Raw genomic sequence first — 22,327 nt, forward strand, 5'->3', positions numbered from 1 at the left:
TGCTCTGACACTGCCAAAGCTCACCAAGAGTCACTGATCCAAGCTCTGATCATTCATTACCAAACCCAAATCCAAGGTAAGAAATGGGATCTAAACCCAAATATTACTGATCACCCAGAGCCTGAAATGAAAGTAGTTGGGCTGAGTTATTTAAAGATCCAAATAAATGAACCAACCTAATCTATTTGATGGGTTCCTTTTAAACAACATCCTCAGAAGACTCTGTGCTTCAGGGCTGAGGAACTGAGGCATCCCAAGCTTTGCTCTAAAAAGAACCAGAGAACAAGTAAGAGAAAGAAATATATTTTACTAAAACCTGTCTACACAGATTTTTACTGATCAGTTTGATGTATTAAGGATCTATTCTTAAGTCTTGTAGAGTGCATGTATTTAACTCGTCAACTTTTAAGTTTCACATTATATGTGTGGTTTAAAGGAAACAACAAAGAAAGAACACGTCAGACCAAAACCACCAAGCCCCTCAAGCAAGCTTTATGCTAAAACAGAGTAAAAAAATTATTTCAGGAATACCTAAATATTTTCAAAGATACCTTCCTATCACCAGAATCAACACCAGAAGAGTGTCACCAAATCCCAATTACTTGCCCTGAAGTGATTGCTACTATTCCTCTCGAAGCAAGGGCCTCAAGTAGCTCACTGAGCCATCATATAAAAGCTCCCTGACTCTACCATTTATTTTATTTCATGAAAATGCCTTATGCTAAGGCAAGAAATTCCTCTGCAGAGCTGCAGCACCACTTGGGAGCTGCAAGTGGGGCAGCTTGTGCTCTAATCCATCCCTTCACACGTGCAACATATAAACCCACTCTCAGGGCAAGCTCCAACTGAGGGAATGAAGCTTCTCCCTCCTGCCCTTCCCCATCACCCCCTCAAAGGCCCAAGGCTCTCATGTGCTTTGGAGGAAACTCTCAGTGAGCTGAGCACAAACACAGACAAGAACATATTTGCCCAACAACTCCACTCACTAAGCACCAGCTCACCCAGTTTGTCTGGCTCAACAGCCTCTGTTGTAACTGAGGCAATTTAAGATGAGAATTGAGAGCCTGTAAGTGCCTTCCATCCATCCACACACAAAGCAACACCTCATCACCTGCTGCTTACAAAACAAGGTGTGCTGTAACAGTGGCAAGAGAGTACAACAACAGGGGTGCAAATAATGCTGCTCTAACTCACCGTACCCTTCTTATCTTTATTACACACCTACAGTGGAAACAAATTCATCCCTAAGACTTTAATTGCTGTAGATACTTAATGGTATTTATGATCTGCGATCTACACCTTATCAGGGGGCTTTGATTTTTTTTGTTCCTGTTTTATCTGAATGCTCTCAGAACCATGAAATGGCTTGGGTTGGGAGAGACCTCAAAGACCATCTTGTTCCAACCCTACCACGGGCAGGGACACCTTCCACTAGACCAGGTTGCCCAATGAGTTATAACAAGCTGTTAAAACATGTCTAAAATTACATTTTCTGACTTCCCAAAGAGTAAGAAGAGGTACTTACTTCAGTATCATATTCATGGTTTCGTTTCGATCTTTACCTTGGAAGGGCAAGGTCCCAGTGAGCATCTCGAACTGGAAAGAACAAATGTTCATCTCAATCAACACTTCTTCCCCCAGCTGCTGAAATAAAGTGTTAAGCACTGTACTCTTCCCTACATCATCTCTAAATTAGGCTGAGCTTCGAAAAGATTATCAAAATGCCACAAATCTAAAATCCTCACTGGCAGTGACACGATGGTAACAGTGGCAAGGTGACCTAATGACGATGGAGGAACATTGTACACCCTTTTATAAGCCACTTGAAGGCAATAAAATCTCCTCCATAACCAAGTTTCAGACGTTGCCATGTTTTAAAAACTGCAAGAATAATAAATACTAGAACAGTACTTTACTTTTAATGCCAATCTGCACATGTCAGCCTGATGCTGAGGTATCCCAGCAAGGGCAGAAGTGGGAGCAGTTACTTATTGCACTGCTCCACTCCAGCATTCCTTCCACAGGCTCACTCTTCAAATTGCCATTCAGACTCCTTCAAACCAAGGCTTCAAGTATGGTTTTTTATCTTAACTATCAATAACATGCAAAATAAATACACAAACTGGCATTTCACTGTCTGGAAGGCTCATATGAGCTTTATGGTGCCTCGTAAGGATTCCATACAGAGCTAAGCAGGTGAAAAGTCAATTTTATTCTAACGAGTTGCCATTATAGTGGTAATTCAGTTATTGAATTCACCCCCTTACCCAAGCATTGATAATTAAAACTGGACAAGCTTATTCTAAGTGCATTAAACCACATTCTTTTAGAGCATTGCAGTGTTTGTGACCTTAGGAAGGGAAGCAAAAGCACAGTACCATGAGGACCCCAAAGGACCACCAGTCAGCACTCTGGTTGTGCCCTCTCCTGTTTACCACTTCAGGTGCCATGTACTCTACAGTACCACAGAAAGAATAGGCCTTCTTCTCTTGATCTACTGATTCTTTGCTGAGTCCAAAGTCTACAACAACAGCATCACAAGAACACAGCCAGTAAAGAATTTCAGGGAAAAACCCAGTATATATCTACAGATACCACAGACATTAGTTCACTACATACCACCAAAACCATTCTCTAAGTCATTAAATGGACAAACAGCCACCGATATTATTACTGAAATAACTTGATATTTGAAATATTACACATTTAGAGCCTTAAGATAACCAAAAGTTCTCATTTTCTGTGTCTACTGCCTCCTTTATTCACACCAAAAAATTGGACAGAAATAAAAAGGAGTTTCAGAGGGAACACAGTCTGCATGGTCTGGTATTACTGAATGATGAATAAGTAAAATCTGACTAAAAATATTGTTGTTACATAAGCCAACATGGTTCTGCAACCTGACTCGAGTTCAGTAAAGAACAGTGTTGCATATCTGCTCCTTAATTCCCAGAATCCTTTTTTTCCTGCCAGTGAATACACAAGTCCTTGATACTGGCTCAGCTCTCACGCTGAGACTCTTAAATATCCCTTTTTTCATAGGGGAAATATTGCTAATCAATAATCCATTATCATTTCCAGTTGCAGAAGGAAGAGAGAACTTTAAGGTTGAATTAAATTTAAACAGATCTGTGCAGAATTTCATAAACATCACCATTATTCCATCAAATCTTTGAGAGTTCAAAAAACTTCCTTTTCTCTTGGAATCCAACAGCAATATTTTAGATCCAAAAATATAATGAAATCTACAGTACAAAAGCATCACCTTAAAAGGAATTTAAAGCTTTCAGAAATTCACAGCAATTTGGTTTCCAAATCATCTTTTGTTTACATCACTTCCTAGAAGAGATCTATTTTAATTTTCCTCATAGAACTCTTTTCCTGCATTTTTATATGTATTTCAAAGTGCTAATCCAAAAACACACAAAACAGCTTATGCAGAAAGATGTTCAGAAAGTTCTAATGAGTGTTGCCTACCTGTTAACTTGATATGTCCTGCTTCATCAAGCAAAATGCTGAAAATTAAAATTCACATTCACCAAAACACATAAAGAGCAATGTTTACATGTAGTTATTTTAAATAGAAGTTAAAAAACATTATATCCAACTTTTGTTTTTACTTTAATAAGTGAATATTATTTAATTTAAATAATATATTTTTTATATTTTATCTTTGTTTAGATAGTCTAGCAAAAATGTATTTAATTTTTTGACATCACTACAGTGGAAAACGTAAAGCAACAAGCAAAATACACGTAATAGTGGTAAAATACATTTTACTTTACTTTTCTGGCTTCAGGTCCCTGTACACAATTCCCAAGCTGTGAAGGTGATCCAAAGCAAGGGCCAGTTCTGCGAGGTAGAATTTCACATCTTCCTCTGTAAACATAACCTAATAAGAACTGTATAGATTTACCTTCTGATCTTGTCTTCAGTTTTTAAAACTGCAATCTAAAAAAATATAGTCCTGTCTGCCTAAATTTCAAAATCAGTCTCCTAATTCATGAATTCACCCAAGAGAAATTATTTACTAATACAGGTTAATTATAAACAACACAAAGAACTACCTGTAATATTTAAATAATAACATCAGCAGTTACTGCAGAGCTTTAGTTAACTTTTAGGTAATAAATTTAATTGTTATATTTGGTGTAATTAACCACCAGCACTCCTTCTGGCACAGTCCTAAAAAGAGAGTTTTCCACTGCATCATAAAATTTAATGATTTAGCTGCTGTATTGGGTGACTGTGAATTCACATTAACAATATTTAGGAAATATTTAGGAAAGAAAAAATAGAAATAATTGAGAAGAAAGCATGCAAAAACAAAACACTGCTAAAAATAACAATGACAATTTGCAGTGGGAGTTGAAGAACCTGCTCTGCTCTTAGGAAAAAAAATAAAATTCAAGAACCCTGGTGAGACACTGAAAAATTGATGTTGCTTATAAAGCACAAGAGAGATGCCCTTCCAAATACTCCACAGGTTGCTTCTAATTTAATACACAGAAATTGTAGCTGCTTTAGCTCTTGTCATGTTCTACAAATTACTGGAGAACCTTGAAATCTTTAAATTACTGGATTGAATGTGAGGTTTAAGTGAAATATTCCCTTATTTGTTGAAAGCAGCAGGAGTAAGAGGTGTAGCCACTCTGCTGCACAGGAGCTGCCTAACAAGGCTTAAATTAAAGTCCCTGAGCTCCCTGATTTAGAGCTGCCCTGATCTGTACTTTGAATTTTACATATGTAATCTGGTCCAGGGGCACAGAAATATTCCCTCATTTCCATAATGACAGGGGTTAACCTTGTAGGAACAATAAAGCTGTTACACCACACAGTGGCACCTGGATTTCTTTGAAGAGCACTGTGGATACTGGTTTGCATCTGCATCAGAAAAGCAAAAGTAATGTCCTTACTCCTTAGATGGCATTACTCCTTGGAGCAGTCAAAATGCAAATCTCAGAACACAATGATGCTAAATGGCAATCTCCCATCTCCCCATAATAATGACATTTAAAGCTGTTCCCTGGGTCAAATTAAACATGGTGCAAGTCAACTTCATTAAACATTACCAATAAAAACTTCATTACATACTCGTCTCACTTCCACAGCTGAAGCTCTTGTACCCACGTTGGAGTTAAAAGACCAAAGTCTTTTAATAACATCACAGTAAACCAAATTCCTTTAAAATAATCCTTGTGAAATGCCACGGGAAATTTCCCCTCGTGTGCACTGCCCATTGGCTTTTTCATGGACTCTGGAAATCACCTTGCCTTCCCACCACAATACAAAACCCTGATTTTTTTTATATCTAGGCACACAGTAAATATTTAAAAGTCATCACAGAAGGTAACTGAAGTCTTCCAAAAAAACACATAGAGCCTCAGCAGTGAGAAAAGTTGACAATCAGGATTTCTTTATTCCCAAAGGGAACCTCCTTCAACCCCCAGCAAGTGTTATGATGGACAGACTTGCATCCCTTAGTTAACTCCTAATCTCAGCTGCATTCTGGATAATCCCAGCTGTGTTGGTGCAAGAGAATTCTTCTTCCTGCTCTACCAGAATTTCCTCTATAATTACTCAACAGAGCTTGACCTCTTTCCTACCTACTGCTCCAATAACCTTTGACAAGTTGGTCACTGGAAGCTTTTAACAGCCATTCATTAATTTTGAGCTCAATTCTTAGACATTATCACTGTTTACCAAGCTCAGCTTTCTTATAAAACTTAAAACTAAAAATCCCCTTAAATTCTTCCTTCTCTTTTGCCTGTTCCTCAACTAAAATCTTTATTTTTACAGAAAGTGTATGGGAAAAAAACTCCAAATTATCTCATGACCTCACATTCTGGGGATAAACAACCTCCTTCGTGCCATGAAAAAAAAAAAAAATCAGTCAGATAACATTGTTTTCTCATCTAAGAAAGTGGCTTTTCCTGTGCTTTAGCAATATAAGTGGATTTACACTGAAAAGCTCAGTGAAAACACTGAAAAGCTCTCTTACTGTGAAGCTGTTGAGCCATTAAAAATTTAGATCTCTATAAAAGGTTTGCAAAAAGAAAATAAAAGTCCTCTAAACATGTTCATAACACTTATGGTAACATGTGATAAATATTTGATGGCAAATGTTTAAAAAAAATAACAGGCTGCATCATATTCCATCCTCTGAGGATTCTCTCCAGAAAACAGAAAGAGAAATGAAAAATTCAAGGTCCAGTTGTGTGTGAGGGTTTGGGGGACAATAGGGAGCTCCAAACCACTCCACGTTCACATGTTGTGGGATTAAGGAGTAGGATTTGTATTCCAGCAGCGTGAAATTTTACAATGCAGCAGAAATCTCCCAGGGCTGCAGGATTCCAGGAGCACCTCAGCTGACTAAGAGCAGGAGAACTATAATATCCCCTTTCTTCAGTGCTAAATATTCATTTACTTCAGTTACGTTTCCAAGCAACAAAACATTTTTAGACAAAAGAACTGTACTTTGCAGATACCAAATTAAAACTTAGGCTACTAATCAATACACACTCAGGTTTCTTAAGGACAGAATATATTCTAGAATATGTAAGGAAAGCCCAACTAAGTTACTAAAACTTGAGTATGACAAGAAATATGGGGGGAAACAGCTTTAAAAGGTAATCCCATACCAAGAAAAAACAACCTCTGTCTAAGAGTAGAGTGGAGATAAAATTTTAGGTACTTACCTCTTTGGATAATCGTGTGAATACATCTCCTCCCCTGAGAAAATCCAATATTAAATAGAGCTTCCCTTCAGTCTGAAAGGCTTAAAAAAAAAAAAAAAAAGAGAATAAAAATCAATAGTTGTGTGACAAAGCTGATCTACAAAATAGATCTGAGTGATTTACAACCAGGAAATTTCAGTCACAGGCAATACTTTTGTTATGGAGCTGAAATAATTCAGCGGCACATGAGGTAATTTATTGAATGATTCCTCACTTCTTCACAGAAGAAAATCTTAGTCATGAGAGATGATTAAAATACTGTTCTTTCATTTCTCCTTTGTCAAACAGGGAAACAGCAAGGATGTTAATTACTCTGGTTTCGTTTTACTCAATGAAAAGCAAAAAAAAAATCTCTGCTGAATTTGTAAGAATTTGCCAAATCTTTAATTTCAGGAGAACTTCACCTAAAACTTTTATACAGGTGTGTATTTACATTTCTTTTGTTTTTTTCTTCAGTCCTGTGATTTAAAGTTACTAGAACCTAACTTGGACCCTACAAAAATGAGGAAGAACAAGAGCAGCTGTGCCTTCAAAGTAATGAAAGGAAGTGTAGCACAAGAAAAATAAATCTATATACCCACCATAGTGCAGTTTGACGATAAAGGGATGATTTACTTCTACTAAAATATCCCTCTCCATTTTTGTACGAACTCGATCCCGAACTGGGGGCGAGAAGAAAAGAAGAGACCAGAATGAAACAAATGGATTTGGTACAAGACAAACAGAGCAGAAATGGGCCCGTGGAAAGGCTTTGCTGTCTAAAGGAATATCCTTCCTTGTACCTTATTTCTTTTTAATGTTTAAGTCTCCTCAAAGCACACTCAAAACTCTATTTCCTTACCTGCCACAGCTTCCTTATTGTCATCATTTTCCCAATACATCCCAGTATTTGGTGATAATCCACATTACTTCCCAGAAAAAAAGCTGCCATCTAGATTTCAACATCAACTTCTGAATTAACTATCTGTACTGAATATATATTTTCTTCTTTTCTTATACTTTTTCCTCTTCAACTATAACAGTCCCTATTCACACACAGTGGACCTGCACCCATTAAAGTGTCTCCTGAAAGCCAAAACACTCCTGGCTCTGGCTCCCAGAATGAGAGGGAATGACTGAATTTTAACCACAGCAAAGTTTGAACATAACAAAAGACAAAAGGAGAATTGTTTATGAAATTAATTTGTTTTCATATAATGAAAAAAACCTAACCAGAATTAAATAATGCAATTTAATATTTTGAAAGAGTATTTTTGACCACATAATTAAAGCGACCTGGCCAGGTTTAAAATAATTCTCAAACATGAACTCACAAGTCAGTCTGGAAAAAAGCTACTGGTATGAACTCACTGACAAACATTTCAGATTAAAGAAACCTTTTAAAATACAGGTGCACCAAAATCCATGTTTTCAAGTTTCAATTCAGCCACACACATACCTTTTAAAGAAGCTTTTTTCAATACTTTCATTGCATAAAGCTGCCCAGCATCAGGACCAATTATCTTCCTCACAAGGAAGACCTGGCAAGATAAAGCCCATTGTTAAAATTACTGCAAGCTGAGTAATCAAATATCAACTCTCACAAAGCATTTGCAAAGCTCCTATTAATTCCAGGCAGTTTTCAGTGTTCTTTCCTGAGCACACACCTTCAAGGAAGAGCAAAATTGCATTTCCTTAATCAGATTAGAGCTGCAGCAGCACCAAGCTCTTTGAATGATCACAGTGGTCAGAAACTACAGATTCTTTCTTTATTTATCAAATAATCATTTACAGAAATTTGTTTCTTTCTATCATTTTCTTGGACAAGGACAATTCTGGTTCTTCTGCCACGTCCCAAGAGATTTTTTTTGTGGTTTAAGACCCAAAGTCTCAAACATGGAACGGGTTTTATTAATGAATTCTGTACAAGTGGGGAGATGAAAGCAAGGAAACCTCACCATTTAAGATCAAAGCACCCTTTCCCTCTGGAATAGCAACTCCAACAAGTTTTTCCACTCTCTTCTTTCCAGGAGAGTTTTAAAGATAGATGGAACATAACTTGACACTAAGAAAAGCCTAATATGATATAAAATAACACCTTCCAAATACAGGAATCTCTACTAATATTCAAACTCCTGGGTTTTTCAATTTACAAAATGGGTTGGTAGGTGCTTCTCTTCCTAAACTGCTGTTCTTTTAAGAGCAATTGTTAGTTAAGAGGAATGTTTCTGCTGCAAAAAACAATGTAGAAGTCACAAGAGAGAGCCAAGAGCTCCCCAAAATTGCCTCTCTGATCTCACCTTATTCAGACTTTCATTAATGCTGGATTTATTTACACATATACTTTGTTGGAAATTATTAACTATCTAGAAATTGTATGTATTTTTAACATAATCTTGTCAAATTTTCCATTCTACAATCAGAAATTCAAACACTGTCACTGACTAAATTGGACAGGGTTGGGAGAGGGTTGTTTTTATTTTAAGCTCTGGTTAGAAGAAAAATATTTCAAGGTTATCAGGCCTTTTGTTTTATGAAGTTTTGCTCAATGACTGACCTATAGCACTGCTCTCCTCTTAGGTCATGTTGATACTCAAATAAAGGGAATAATTTGAACACCAGCAACTAAGAAAACATCTGTAGATGAATACAATCACAATTATAAAAGGAAATAATAATAATAAGCACATACAAATATTTTAGTGCTTAATAACTAGCAGCTTGTGAGGATGTAAGGACTTCAAATTTTAGCTGATAAGGCCCAAAACAGCTGCCACTGAAAACAACTGAAGCACTACTGATTTATTTAATTTGCAGATCAAGTCTCCATAACCCCACATCTGCCTTGGAAAGTTACCAAAGAGAGAAATTCAGTGATGGACAAGTTTAACCCTTTATTTCTCTGCAAGTGTTAAATCCTGCCCTGATGTCAAAAAAAGGCTACAGTAAACCAACTTGGTGTTTGCCAAACCCAAAGGAAGGTCCCTGGGAAGCAGGAACTGGAAAGAGAAAACAAAACACCACGAAGGCAACAGCCACTGATCTTCCCTGTTTGTTTTCTCTTTCCAATGGAAAGCAACAGAGATAAAAAGATCTCTGTTCAGTCACCACCCAGCTCCTAAACTGGTTCCTGAGCCAAGCACTGCCAGGTTTCAAAAGCCTGAACTCTGGGAAGTAAAATCTGTCTGAGTCAGGGCTAAGATGTGCTAAACCCTAAGACAGCTTAGGACATCTCAACTCAAGAATAATAAATATAGGAGGTTTTTTAGGTTCTGACAATGAGAAGTGTATGGGGGAATTGGCAACCAACATTACCAGATGAAATGTTTCTTAAGCTGTAAAACATTAAGAAATATTTAAAAGTCTTTTTTCTGTGCTATCACTCATTCACAGAATGCCTTCCTAATGTCTGTTTTTTTCCTCTCTCATTCAATCCCATGCAGAGGTTTGTTCCTGCTTAAACACACAGAACCAGCAGAAGAAGAGGAATATGGAAACATATGTAAAGCTGACTGACTACTTTGTATGTGCTGTAAAAGAACTAGTTTGAGTCTGGTTTTAAAAAATAAATTACCTTCTTATACACTTGGATTAATATTTCAACTACTATTGTTTCAAACCAGTGACTGAGATATTAGATTTCATTTCTGCAATGTGACACCAAGTGGCACATTACAAAAAGAAATTATTGTAACAAAGCTGCCATATTTCTTCTCTTTGCTATTTGAATAATTGTTCACTTAGTGTCTTTAAGCTGCAGATCACTTGACAGATACAGCAAAATGAAAAACCTGAAATATGTTTCCCAGGTTATTTTATCATCTTACCTTTCCAAATGATCCCTGTCCAAGAACTTTAAGTAGTTCAAACTGTGCTGGATCTGCCTTCTCACATCCTTCTTTCACGTGGTGTGTAATAGGAATTTCTTTCACACTTCCTTCATCCTGTTGTTTCAAAGCAAACAAAATACAACAGTGAACAGGCCTGAATTAACCAACTCTTGCTAGAAGAGCATGTAAATACTTGGGGTTTTCTCTTGGTTTGGTTTTATCTTAATAAAAGATCTGAAATTCTAACAAGGCATAAAAGAAAGCTGTTCAAATGAAGAGTTTACCCATCCATCCTTTCTTAAATAGATGCATCTAAAATTTCTAAATTGAAACAAAATTCTCAAAGAATGTCCATTTCCTTTTGCCAGAAATATTTCAGCTACAGCAAAAATGCATTTTTTTTTTACATGAAAAGGATAAATGTACAGATTTTTCAACCAAGACTTCTGTGCTTCACTTCTCTTCAGCAGCCCTTAGTTTTCCCAGTGATTACTCTTCTCATCTTTCCCTTTCCTGAAATAAGTCTTAATGAAAGCCAAATTGAATTTCATCATTTAGGGTAATTATTGCTTTTCATGGCAGCAAATAATAACTCTGGCCATCCATTTGTAGCTTGAGGAACAGGCATCGTTTGAAGACCATAAATAAAATGTGAGTCATCTTAAGGACTCTGAGAATTCTTGCACCCAAGAGAAGAAACAGCTCTGGGTGCAGAGCTCCTGGGAAGATTATCCTGTGTGGAGACCTCCTTCAGGAGGGTAATTCTGAGGTAGGTGAGTGATTTAATGTTCTGTTGACTTTTCCATGTCCCTCTCATCTTGAGCAAAGCAGCTCCAGTTGTGAAAAGACAAACATTCATGATGAAAACAAATCTGATGAGGTATTGCAGCTTTTATGGTGTAAGAGAAGCTGCTGGGAGCCAAAATGAGTGAGATGGCAAAATAAGCACCCTTGAAATTCAAAATTATGTGCTAAGACCTACAACAGCAACCTCAGCTTGCACAGAGAAGGAACAGAACCTCTCAGCCCTACACAGAATATCAACAAACTTCTTGTACACAACCCAATCACAAAAAAACTCCCACCTGATTTGCAGTACTTCACTTTTGGGGCATCCAAATTATTATTAGCTGTCTCCTAACCTCTCTTTAAGGTCTTCATCTTGACAGCTTCTCTTAGCAGAGACCCAGAGAAACACCCAACCAACCTCCTGTGTGTTACTGTCCCTGGATGACAAGTGCAAACAGCACCAGACAAAGGCCTGACCACTTGATGAAACACTTGCTTTTCAGAAAGAACATCATTCTATATTCATTCTAGATAACATTTCTATAGTCAGGTTGACTATAGAAAGTCTTGCTGCCCAAGACTGTGCATTAAAACTTGTAATCAGCTTTTTCAGGCTTGATACAGAAGCACCTGGATGAAATTCTCTAAGTGGGTTTACACAGAAATTCAGTTTAGAAATCAGATCACCTAAATTCATCCATACTTACTGCAATAATTAAAGGTAAAAAAAGAGGCAATCATCACACTGCATTAACTGCCTCTGCCTTAATTGCTTTGTTTGTCCAGAGGGAAAAAGAAAGAGTTCAAACACACATCTTAGTGTATTCACAGAGTGCAGTCCAGCACACGAGTCCTTCCCCTCCCCTCTATCTCTTATTTCACTCTCTTTCTGGGAAAGGCCTGTTTGTTCCGCCTGCTTCCCACACAAAGGTGGGTTTGAACACAAGGCACTGCTGGAAACAATGTTAATTCAGTAAGTCACACTCCAAACTACTTTATTTCCCTCTCTGGTCACAAAACCCAGCGGACAAACACTGAAGATCCAGGGCAAATGTCCCACCTTCATCTCCTCCATCCATCTTGGTGATTATGCAAATATGTGCTCTGAGCAAAGATGCACCTATCTTTTCATTTTCATCTATTTTTTTAAACACTGCCTAATTTAAGGCAGGTAAGAACAGCAGCAATTCAAGTCACCTGATGAAAGCAGCAAGTTGTCTAATTATACACCAAGTTGTACAACAGACTTAATGGCTGGTTCTTCCTAAGAAATATGTAAATACTCTATTTAGAAGCCTTTTTTCTTCACCATCCTAATTTGTATTCCTAAACACTGGGAACCTTTGCATGAGAAAAGATCTTTAAGAGTTCACCCTCTCCGGTGTTTATCACCCACCTCGAGTCATTAGCCTGTGACATCACACGTGGTTGCTGCGGAGACTGAGAGTATTTCTGAATGTGAACTCGGGAGAAAAATGTTTTCCATGCAAATAAAGACTAACTTGAGATGGATGAAATGAGTTATTTTCTTATAAAAAGTGTTTTACCCTTCACAAAAAACGTCTATGTAATTTCACCTACTTAACTAGCGTTAAGGTACTAAAAACTGGCATGACTGAAGCATAGAGACCTCGACAAGACCCGAGCAGATAAAGAGCAGAACAGCCACCAGCCAGTTTCATTTTCATTTCTAGTCTGGCCTCCACAAATTGCAAGATTTGGTTATCTGATTCTGTGCTCTGCTGCTCGAGCAGCAGATTATTTCTGAGCTCAGGTACCAGCTCCCACCGAGCCCTGCACCAGAGGGAACTATTCCCAGCAGGTTCTCCAGGAGCAGAAGTGCTCAAAGGAACACCGGGTGGCTTTGTGCCACCTGACTTGTTCCAGCCTCTCTGCGATGTGGCTCCAGCACCCGACAAACAAGCTCAGCAACATCCTGCTCCTGGTTGAAGAACAGTGAAAGACAGAAAGACAGACAAGCCACTGCTCAGCTCTCCCTGCTCCATGTGAGGCAGCTCTGACACTGTTTATTTACTGCTTCACACGGGGAAATGTCCAGGCACCACATGGTTCTATCCCCAAGAGTTTATTCTCCAAATCCCTCACTTACAAAAGGTGTTGCAACACAAAGCAGTGGTTACAGCTGGCAATAAGATTTACTTATAGAGTCCCAGACTGGTTTGGGTTGGAAGGGACCTGAAAGCTCATCCAGTCCCACCCCCTGCCATGGGCAGGGACACCTTCCACTAGCCCAGGTTGCTCCAAGCCCCGTCCAACCTGGCCTTGGACACTTCCAGGGATGGGGAGTCCACCACCTCTCTGGGCAAGAGATATCTGACACCCTCTTTATGATTTTGATCAAAAACATAAGGATGGCTGTGTTGAAAAATGATGTCCAATTTTTCCTTGCAAAGTCAGGTGTTTCACCACACACAGGATTAGGGTGAAGTTCAGTCCCAGGTTTAGGCAGCACACAGAACACTCACCTTCAGCATCTCCCAAACACACACATCACCGAGGCACTGGGCAAAAATCATGCTCAATAGGGCTTATCTGGGGTATTTCTACATAAAAGCAAAAATTAACATACTGGCGTAAAAATTAATTCTGTTCTAAAACAGCAGGAATTAAGGACTTTTGAGCTCTGAATGTGTTAAAAACACAAAGGAAGAGCAGATGACAGTGTAGCAAGAGCAACATGAAGCATCTGTATAAAAGGTTCAAGGGTGGCCTGAGCATTTTCTGAGGCTCTCCAGCACACGGAATCTTTCCATGAAGCTCTGCCTCACACAGCAGATTTTCCCAAACAAGTCACTTAAAGCCTCTACCCAGGCACTAATTTCCAAAATCATCTTTGAGACTGAAGAGTCTCTTCAGATCTTGGTCAAAGAAAATGATGGGTTCAAAAGTTATTAGAGAGCAGGGAAAGCATAAATTTTACTTCCAAAGCAAGTTATGCTACTGAGTGCCTGAAGTGAGCAGATACCAAACACACTTACGTGGTAGGAATATGGTTCACCTTCCTCCATGGGCTCATCTGCCATTTTAAGGCCATTTAGCTGGAGAGGGGAAGGAGGAAAAAAAAAGGAAAGAAAAAAAACAACATTAAAACACAACAATTTCAAATTAACAGAGTTCCTCATTTGACCAATTTACATTTCAGAGCACACAAGTGAAAACTCATGTTCTTGTTGCTCTAATTTAAAACTGTAGTTTCAAACAAACACTACTACTCAGTAGTTATATTTAGCATCTCCCTTATGTATCATTTAGCATATCCCTTTGTAAATGCCATCATTATTATTATGCCAGTGTTATTTAATTGGAATTAGTTTAAAATTCCTTCTTTAAAAGCTATAGACACCATCCATACAAGATGACACTCATATAAAATCCCCGTTATGCACAAAATTTGTGTACAGATGCTTTTCAGAGACTAAAACCCTAAAATCTCATGATGAAAATTAATTTGCAGTTTGAAGAGAAAAGATTTACAAGTGATTTCAAGTCTTTTTGTAAACAGCAAGTCCAGGGTTGCAATGAAAAAAAAGTTTAGAAGTTAAAGCTCTCCCTAAGTAACAAACAATTCAACTCTGAAACTTTAAAAAAATACCAAACCTCAGAAATATGAAGGACGTGCTCTGCTCAGACATGCAAAGCATTAATTAAAAACTGGAAATACCTGACAAAAATGGGTGAATCCCATTATGCATTTTGCTAGTAAAACCTGCTAATTTATATGTGTATTGTTCACCATCACTACCTTTATGTGGCACAGATCTCACCCCAAAATATCAGAAATAACAGAAGGAAATTCAAACAATATTTTTTTACTGAAATAAGAAGTTGAACCATTAAGTTCTTAGACTGGGTAATGACTTTGTTGTTGTTGTTGTACTTCTGAAATCATCTAAAATTCCTGCCTAAGATACCAAAATATGGGAATTGGTAAAACATGGGACCACAGAGACTCTGGAAATGCCACCCAGACCATGCCCCTATTTAAACCAACCCCCAAATGTGGATGAACAGGAAGGGCTGGAGAGGCAGGTTGGTACCACCCCAGCAAACCTCAACCACTTCCACTGCTGCTACACACTCCTGATTTTAACTGGAGCTTTTAACAGCTAATTCATAAATTAATGACTTTGATAAAATTAAATCTCTAATTTTTGCGTCAAGACACCGGCACTTATTTTTGGATTATATCCTCACTTAAAAAAAATAAAGAAATAGCAGAGGCTTCATTTATTTTCACTCTTCAAGTTTCTGTTTATTAGAACCCCAGTTTACACACACACTCCTCACATGAACTCAGTTTAACCAAGCCCTGGTATGTTCAACTCATGTTCATCATCCATCTCTCCTGTATTACCCCCCTTATTTCCAAAAGCCTAAAATCACTCACCCATTACCCTGAATTGAGAACCCAGTGCTACAAATTTACATCATTTATTTCCTTTTTTTGCCCAAATATTTTTTTTTCCAAATTAGATGCTGGGAGGGGTGAGACACCCACAATGCCTTATTACTGTGTGAATTAACTCAATACATCACGAAAAAACACCAAATTTCAGCCCAGCTCTGACCTCCAACCTCACTTCAGATGATGCCATGTAATTTCTTTTCACAGTATCATGAAATTACACTCAAGTGTAAATTCATGTGAGACCCACCAAAATTGTCCAAAAAACATACTTGGACCTAGTAATAAAAGGGGTTTCCACTCAAGATCCTCATTTGTCATTCACAGACTTCATTTTGAAGCAAATTTAGTGCACATTTCACCTTTTCTTTCTTTATTTATGGTCAATATTTTCCAAATTTTGTTACATTTTATCTCAGGAACCACTGAAAACAGCAAAAAAGGCAATCAGCCACAAAAAATGGGGTTTTGAACCCAAAAATCAGTGTGTTATTTGATCTATTTTGTCCCTGAGCACACCATACAACCAGACTTTCAACCTGCTGGCAAATCAAATACACTAAGTTATTGGATTTTTTTATGGCAGGCAATCATCTTAATTAACAATTTCCTATTGTACACTTTTCCCCTTCATTGTTGCTCCTTGGACTGTGTTTGTTTTTTCCTGCTCAGTCTCTCTCTTCCGATACAGACTGGGACACCTGCCAACTTCTACTCCAAAGAATTTCATGTTCAAGGGCATGAATCTACTTTTATTACTTAATATAACAACTACACTTCTGCCTTATTTCTTTGTGAACCCTGGTCACTGTCCATTAAGAAAGAAAAAAAAAAAAACAAGTAACAAAACACAACAAACCTGTCGGAACTCCAGGAGTTTTAGTCATTCAATTAAAAAAGTCAATGGCAAAATTATATCTTTACTGTTCAATTACTTATATTGGCCAAGTTTCAGTAACTAGAAGTTTCCACTGTCCCCCTTATTAGGCAAAAAAGAAAAGTGACCATTAATACTTATTTCCCACCTCTGTGGAAAGCAGATACAAAATTCAGCTTCCTCAATCAAAGTGCAACTCCTTTTAGTGATTTAATCATGAATATTTATGCACAAACATACGTAGAACACAACTATTTTCACCTCTAAGTAATTACTAAATACTAAATACTAAATATCTATGAATGTAAAAACTTTATTATTAACCAATAGAAACACAGATCTCTATAAAGAGAACAGTTAAAGAAGCCATGCTATGATTCTAAAGAGATTCCTTCATCCTTGAATCATTTTACGGTTCAGTGCTGTGAAAGTCCTACAACCAACTGACCATTTTAAATATTAACTTCCACAAAAACACAACCTGAAACTCAGACATTTAGCAAACAGCGACAACCTTTCCAAATGCAACTTCAGGAAATTACAGAAAGTGCTTCATGTTGCTGATTAATACAAAATAACAAAAGAAACTATGTCAATAGATGAGCTCCAAGCTTAGGTCAGACCACCTGGCAGGTAAGAACTTACTGTTCCAGAGGTGCAGGTTCAGGGAGCCAATGCTCTGAGTCCTGACTGTTCCTGATTTAAATAGTTGCCCTGGATCCCATGACCAGCCAGGACCAGACCCCATTCCCTTGGGAGAATATCCAAAGGGCGTTGTGGGCTGCTGAAAGGCTCACCTACTATTGCACATGTTTTCCTTCTGATAATTACAGAGGAATCCCAGTGTTACCAAAGATTTGAACCCTCTTCCCCCCCATATTAAGGATGTTTTTGGCCACTTAATTGGTAAATGTGTGATGGTTTGGTGGGTCTGTAGGGTTTGGTTGAAAGAAGCCAAAGGTCAGCAAAAATGCCAAACCACGAGGAAAAGCAGGAGAAGGTGTAAAGCTGGTTCATCCTGCCCCGTTCCTACAGGTCTTCATTTAGGCATTCAAACAGAATTTAAAATGGTCTAGAAAAAGCAGAACTGGGAATTTTATCATCACACAATTATTAGAAGTGGAAAGCATATTCCACTCCCATAAAATCTTGGAGGCTTCAAACGGGTAAAATTCTACCTAAGGATCACCAAAAGCTCCTGATTCCTCCACAGTTCCTCCTTCCATTTGGAAAGTCACTGCAGCAACAGCAGACCTGCACCTTAATTCTCCCAAATGAACACAGGACTAACCAGTTCCCTTCCCCACAGACAGAAGTACCACCTCAAATACTTATTTCAAAATATTCCAGTGGAAGCTTACGTTAGAAACCCCAATTATTTCAAAAAGACTTTGAAAACAAATCCTTTGAACAGAAATCCTGTTAGGACGATTACATTTGTTCCTCATTTATTCTTAATTACATTTATAGAGAGTTTGAATCATTAACTTAATTAGCAACACACTGGCCTACTGAGTAATTCCTGGGATAGCTCTGAGGAATTCGAGGGTTCTGTGCACAGCCAAAAAAGGTGAGGGGTTCTATTATTTTTTTTTAAATATCTAGAAGTCAATGTGAAGAAAAGTGAAGCTTAAAGACACATGATCTTCCTATGAAACATCCCCAACTCTTCTCCACTATTCTCACGCACTCTTTAACACACCAACTGAGGAAGACAAAACAATCTGCCTTATAAAATAAATTAAAAAAACTGAAACCCATAATCAATTACGAGGGAAAGTTATAAAGCTCTTTTCCTATGGCAAATAAATCAGACATTCAGCCAGGACACCAAACCTTCAGCAACATATAATTACTGGTTTTAAGGGAACATTTTGATCCTTCCCATTATGAGATATCAGAATTACATGTGCCTCAAACTAGTTACAGCTCTGACAAGACACAAACCTGACCCCAAGCACAGGGATCACTGAATTACTAAAGCACTTGAGATCTTTATGATTGTAACTCCAGAATCAAAGGGCATAAACCAGCCAGCCTCAAAATCATGTTTAATGGCAGGTAATTCTGGAAAAGGGTAAGACTTAAACTTGATGAAAAAAACATACTTCAAATTTTATTCTTAATGTAGTAAAGAAGTACATCTACATAAAGACCAAAATTCTATATAATATGAATTAACAAATCACATAATTCCTTGGATTTAGGGTTATTGTGAAGTCTCTCCAAAGGTATCCTGCAGGAAGCAAGGTGAACCACCTGCAACAGCCCACTTGGCTCCTTTTAGAGCCCAGAATACCACAGCACATTTCCAAAATTATCTTTAAAAGTGGTATTCCAAACCAGAAAATCATTATTATTGCATTGCAGCACTTTTCAATGCATAAAGACACTCATTGTTTTCCCTTTAAGAGCATTAATGTGCATACTTTTTTTTCTTTTAAAGGCAACTTGTTCTGAAAAGTCTTTCTAAAATTGTTGCAGTGGCTGAGGGCACTTCATTCAAATTAGGGGCAGCACTTTTACTTTCTTCCCTTAAGGTAACACCACGGGGTTGTGGAGATTTTCAGAGATGCACAACTAGGTAGCTGAGTCATCCACGTCACTGCCAGTAATTACTCACAAAGGAGTTATGCAACCCCCAACACTGACAAAATTCAGTGGCCTCTGACAGCCCAGGCTCCCAACATGCTCTGGAGGATGCACTGAAAACACTGCCCGAAATCAAAGATGTATTTATTTCAACTGGCACGGGCAGCAGCTCCTGCACAACAGCAGCAGAGCTCAGCTCCTGAGCGTGCCTTTGGGAGGGCAACAATTTTCAATGCAGCCCAGTTTTCCAGAAGAATATTTGAGTTTTCAGGCACTTTGCTGTTTCAGCTTTGTCTTCCTTGTCACAACCAGGCAATTAAGCAACTGGTTTCTGAGGTATTTCTTGCAAAAAAGAAGTATTTGAGTGTGAGGTTGCATTTATGCAATTCCCAATATTCCTGGATTGCACACAGCATGTGCTTACGTCAACTACACAGTCCTGTTAAATGCAATCCTCCCTGTCCAGTGGGCAGGAAACATCCAAATTACCATATTCTGCCCAATTCCAAGTATTTCTGCACTTCACACAGCTTGATCAATAAAATGTGAACAATTATTTTTCTGTTTCTTTGTAGACTGTAATCACATTTTAATAATCTACAACAGCTGATTATAATCAACATCCTCACGCCTATTTTTACTACCATGAAAATGCTTATTAATCCAATATTCAGGAGGAAAGAAGTTCACTGGATGTTTGAAGCTTAAACGGCATGACACCAACTCTTCCTACCTGGGCTTAGGGAATTCCCAGAGTCACACAACTCCACAAGTGACAGTCACAGGAATACAAGGACAGACAGGAACAGCACCGTGCTCAGCCCGAAACCCTCAGCATTTCAAAGACCCTCCCAAAAAAGGGCAGAATAATCCAATCCTAAATTTCAATAATTTCTTCCCAAAGTTCATGTTGTTATTGTGACTTGAAGGTAGGAAACAAATTTTGGTGCTTCAAGATAACATCCTTCCCTTGCCAACCCTATTTACTCAAGTCAACACAAGAGCTACTGCAAATGCACTTATTGCTAATAATCCTCAATTTAGTCAACAAACAGACTCCTCAGGTTTTTCCTATTCCACAACAGATGAACACCAGGAAGAACAAGCTAATCTTCAAAATAAAAACCTGTTTCACAGTAACTCTGTTGACTGCAGTTCCAGCAAGGCCCAGGTCCCCAAGATCTCTCTGCCAATACAAGGACTATGGGCTACAGTTAACTCTATAAAATTAAAAGTGAAACTCCAAACCAAAATTCATTTTAACATAAAATACGCCTTGCTAAACCCCCAAACCACGTGAATATGAAAATCCAACAAGTGAAAACTACAGCACATCCCTGAGATGCACTTATGGGTTATGACAACAACAATATTCCTGAAGAACAGATCAGCAAGACCAAGAGAGTTCTCAGACTTTCATTAAGTTTCATACCTCGACTACAACACACTATTTTTACAAACTGCAAGACGAATAAATAAGCCTTAATACTTCTGCTGACTTTCTAATCCTGTAGCTTCACTAACATAATTAGGATTTCTCTAATATTAAGGTACAGGGACTGCATCAAAGTATTATTAGATCATTAGAATATTTTAAAATATTAGAGTGTAGCAGCCACGGTGTAAAAATGCATGTCCAGTAATTATTGCACTTGGAAGTGGTACTAAAAATAACCAAATATTAAAAACGCTAAAAGATTTGGGGTTTTTTCCCTTTGTATGTATGAATTTTTATCAGAGCATAAAAATTCAACTGGACATCCTTTCACTCTTCCCAAAGCTCTACCTTACGCCTGTTTTGCACACTTTGTACTTAGACATGATTTTGCCACAGACCTTTTTACTTTCAATAAGAAAGGTCTGCTGCATCCCAGAAAGCAAGTCGGACCAGTTTGAAGCAGCTTTATTTAGATAACATCTTTTGTGTGTCTAACAGACCTCGGTGCAATCTTTTATTTGTCATACCTGACGATACTCGATACGCAATCCCACGCTCCTGATTTCAAAGTGCAAGAGTTTTAATACCCGAGCACCACGTTCTGCTGAGGCACGGAGATCGTTGCAACACAACCAGCTTTACCTTTTTATTTCCTTTTAAACAGCGTCTGGTGCTTGCTGATGGAAGCACTTCGAGTGCTAAGCAATACCTAGGAGATGTTCCCCGGTTTTTAAACGCGTTTAAGCATCCAGAGCTCAGTCAGGCACTCCTGGCTCTCTCTGCTTGTTGTGTGTATGATAACTCAAGTATGGTTAGTTATTCAGCGTTTAAGCATCCAAAGCTCGCTCAGGCACTCCTGTACCTCAGTCAGGCACTCCTGGTTCTCTCCACTCGCTGTGTGTGTGATAATTAATGTACAGTTAGTTATTCAGCGTTTAAGCATCGAAAGCTCACTCAGGCACTCCTGGTTCTCTCCGCTGAGAGAACGTGTGTGTGATAATTAACGTGTAGTTATCCAAGGAGGAGGCAAAGGGACCTCTCCGGCGACAACCTACCTGGACGCGCAGCCACGATAACACGCGCAAATATTCAGCAGAACTTAAAGTAACTTTCCACGGCCACCAAACCGAGTTCTCGCGGAGCGGGGCCGGACACCTGTGACACGGGGGGAAGGGGGGGCGACACAAAGCCCCGGCCTCCCCGGCCGAGTCCCGCTACCTCCGCACGTGTCCCCGCCCGCCCAGGGCAGCGCCGGGCCCGCGGCCGCCGCGGGGCTCGCAGGCGGCTCAGCCCGGCACGGGGGCGGGTGGCGCGGGAGGGCCGAGCGGGGCCGGGCCGGGGGACCGCGGAGGAACGGAGGGGGATCCCGGAGGAGGGCGGGCGGTCCGAGGGGGCAGCGAGGCTCGTCGGCGGAGCCCCGCTCGGCCGAGGCAGGCCGGGCCGGCCGCAGGTGCGGGCGGGGCGCGGGGCCGGCCCGGCGCGTCCCCCCCCCCTCCGCCCCGCACTGACCTCGGCGCCGCTCACGTACAGCTCCATTTTGCGGCAGGGCTGCGGCTCGTCGTCCAGCGGCGCGCACGGCACCATGTCCCGGCTGTGCGGGCGCGGCGGCTCAGCCGCTCCGGGGGCCGGCGGCGCTGGCGGCGGGGCTCGGGCGCTGCC

General features: G+C 39.3%; 1 protein-coding gene across 4 annotated transcripts in view; it reads right to left on the reverse strand.

The window, feature by feature from the left end:
• The window catches only part of RPS6KA6 (ribosomal protein S6 kinase A6), a 36,421-nt gene extending 14,129 nt beyond the window's left edge, over positions 1–22,292 (reverse strand). Inside the window, exons 1-11 of one of the 4 annotated variants that reach the window (XM_027690431.1) lie at positions 22,178–22,292; positions 14,335–14,394; positions 10,544–10,660; positions 8,176–8,257; positions 7,319–7,399; positions 6,699–6,778; positions 3,786–3,892; positions 3,478–3,515; positions 2,379–2,521; positions 1,526–1,596; positions 177–265 (exon numbers count right to left, since the gene is read on the reverse strand). In XM_027690431.1, the coding sequence (XP_027546232.1) occupies positions 177–265; positions 1,526–1,596; positions 2,379–2,521; positions 3,478–3,515; positions 3,786–3,892; positions 6,699–6,778; positions 7,319–7,399; positions 8,176–8,257; positions 10,544–10,660; positions 14,335–14,394; positions 22,178–22,252 (943 nt within the window). In that variant the 5' untranslated portion in view covers positions 22,253–22,292. Of the gene's footprint in view, positions 1–176; positions 266–1,525; positions 1,597–2,378; positions 2,522–3,477; positions 3,516–3,785; positions 3,893–6,698; positions 6,779–7,318; positions 7,400–8,175; positions 8,258–10,543; positions 10,661–14,334; positions 15,550–15,649; positions 16,167–21,723; positions 21,743–22,177 lie in introns of those variants that run through there. The other 3 variants (XM_027690432.1, XM_027690430.1, XM_027690429.1) reach the window with 3 other exon arrangements.
• Positions 22,293–22,327: the final 35 nt, after the last annotated feature.

This window comes from Neopelma chrysocephalum, unplaced genomic scaffold (genome assembly GCF_003984885.1).
Source record: "Neopelma chrysocephalum unplaced genomic scaffold, ASM398488v2 Primary Assembly neopelma1_81, whole genome shotgun sequence".
NCBI classification, from domain to species: domain Eukaryota; kingdom Metazoa; phylum Chordata; class Aves; order Passeriformes; family Pipridae; genus Neopelma; species Neopelma chrysocephalum.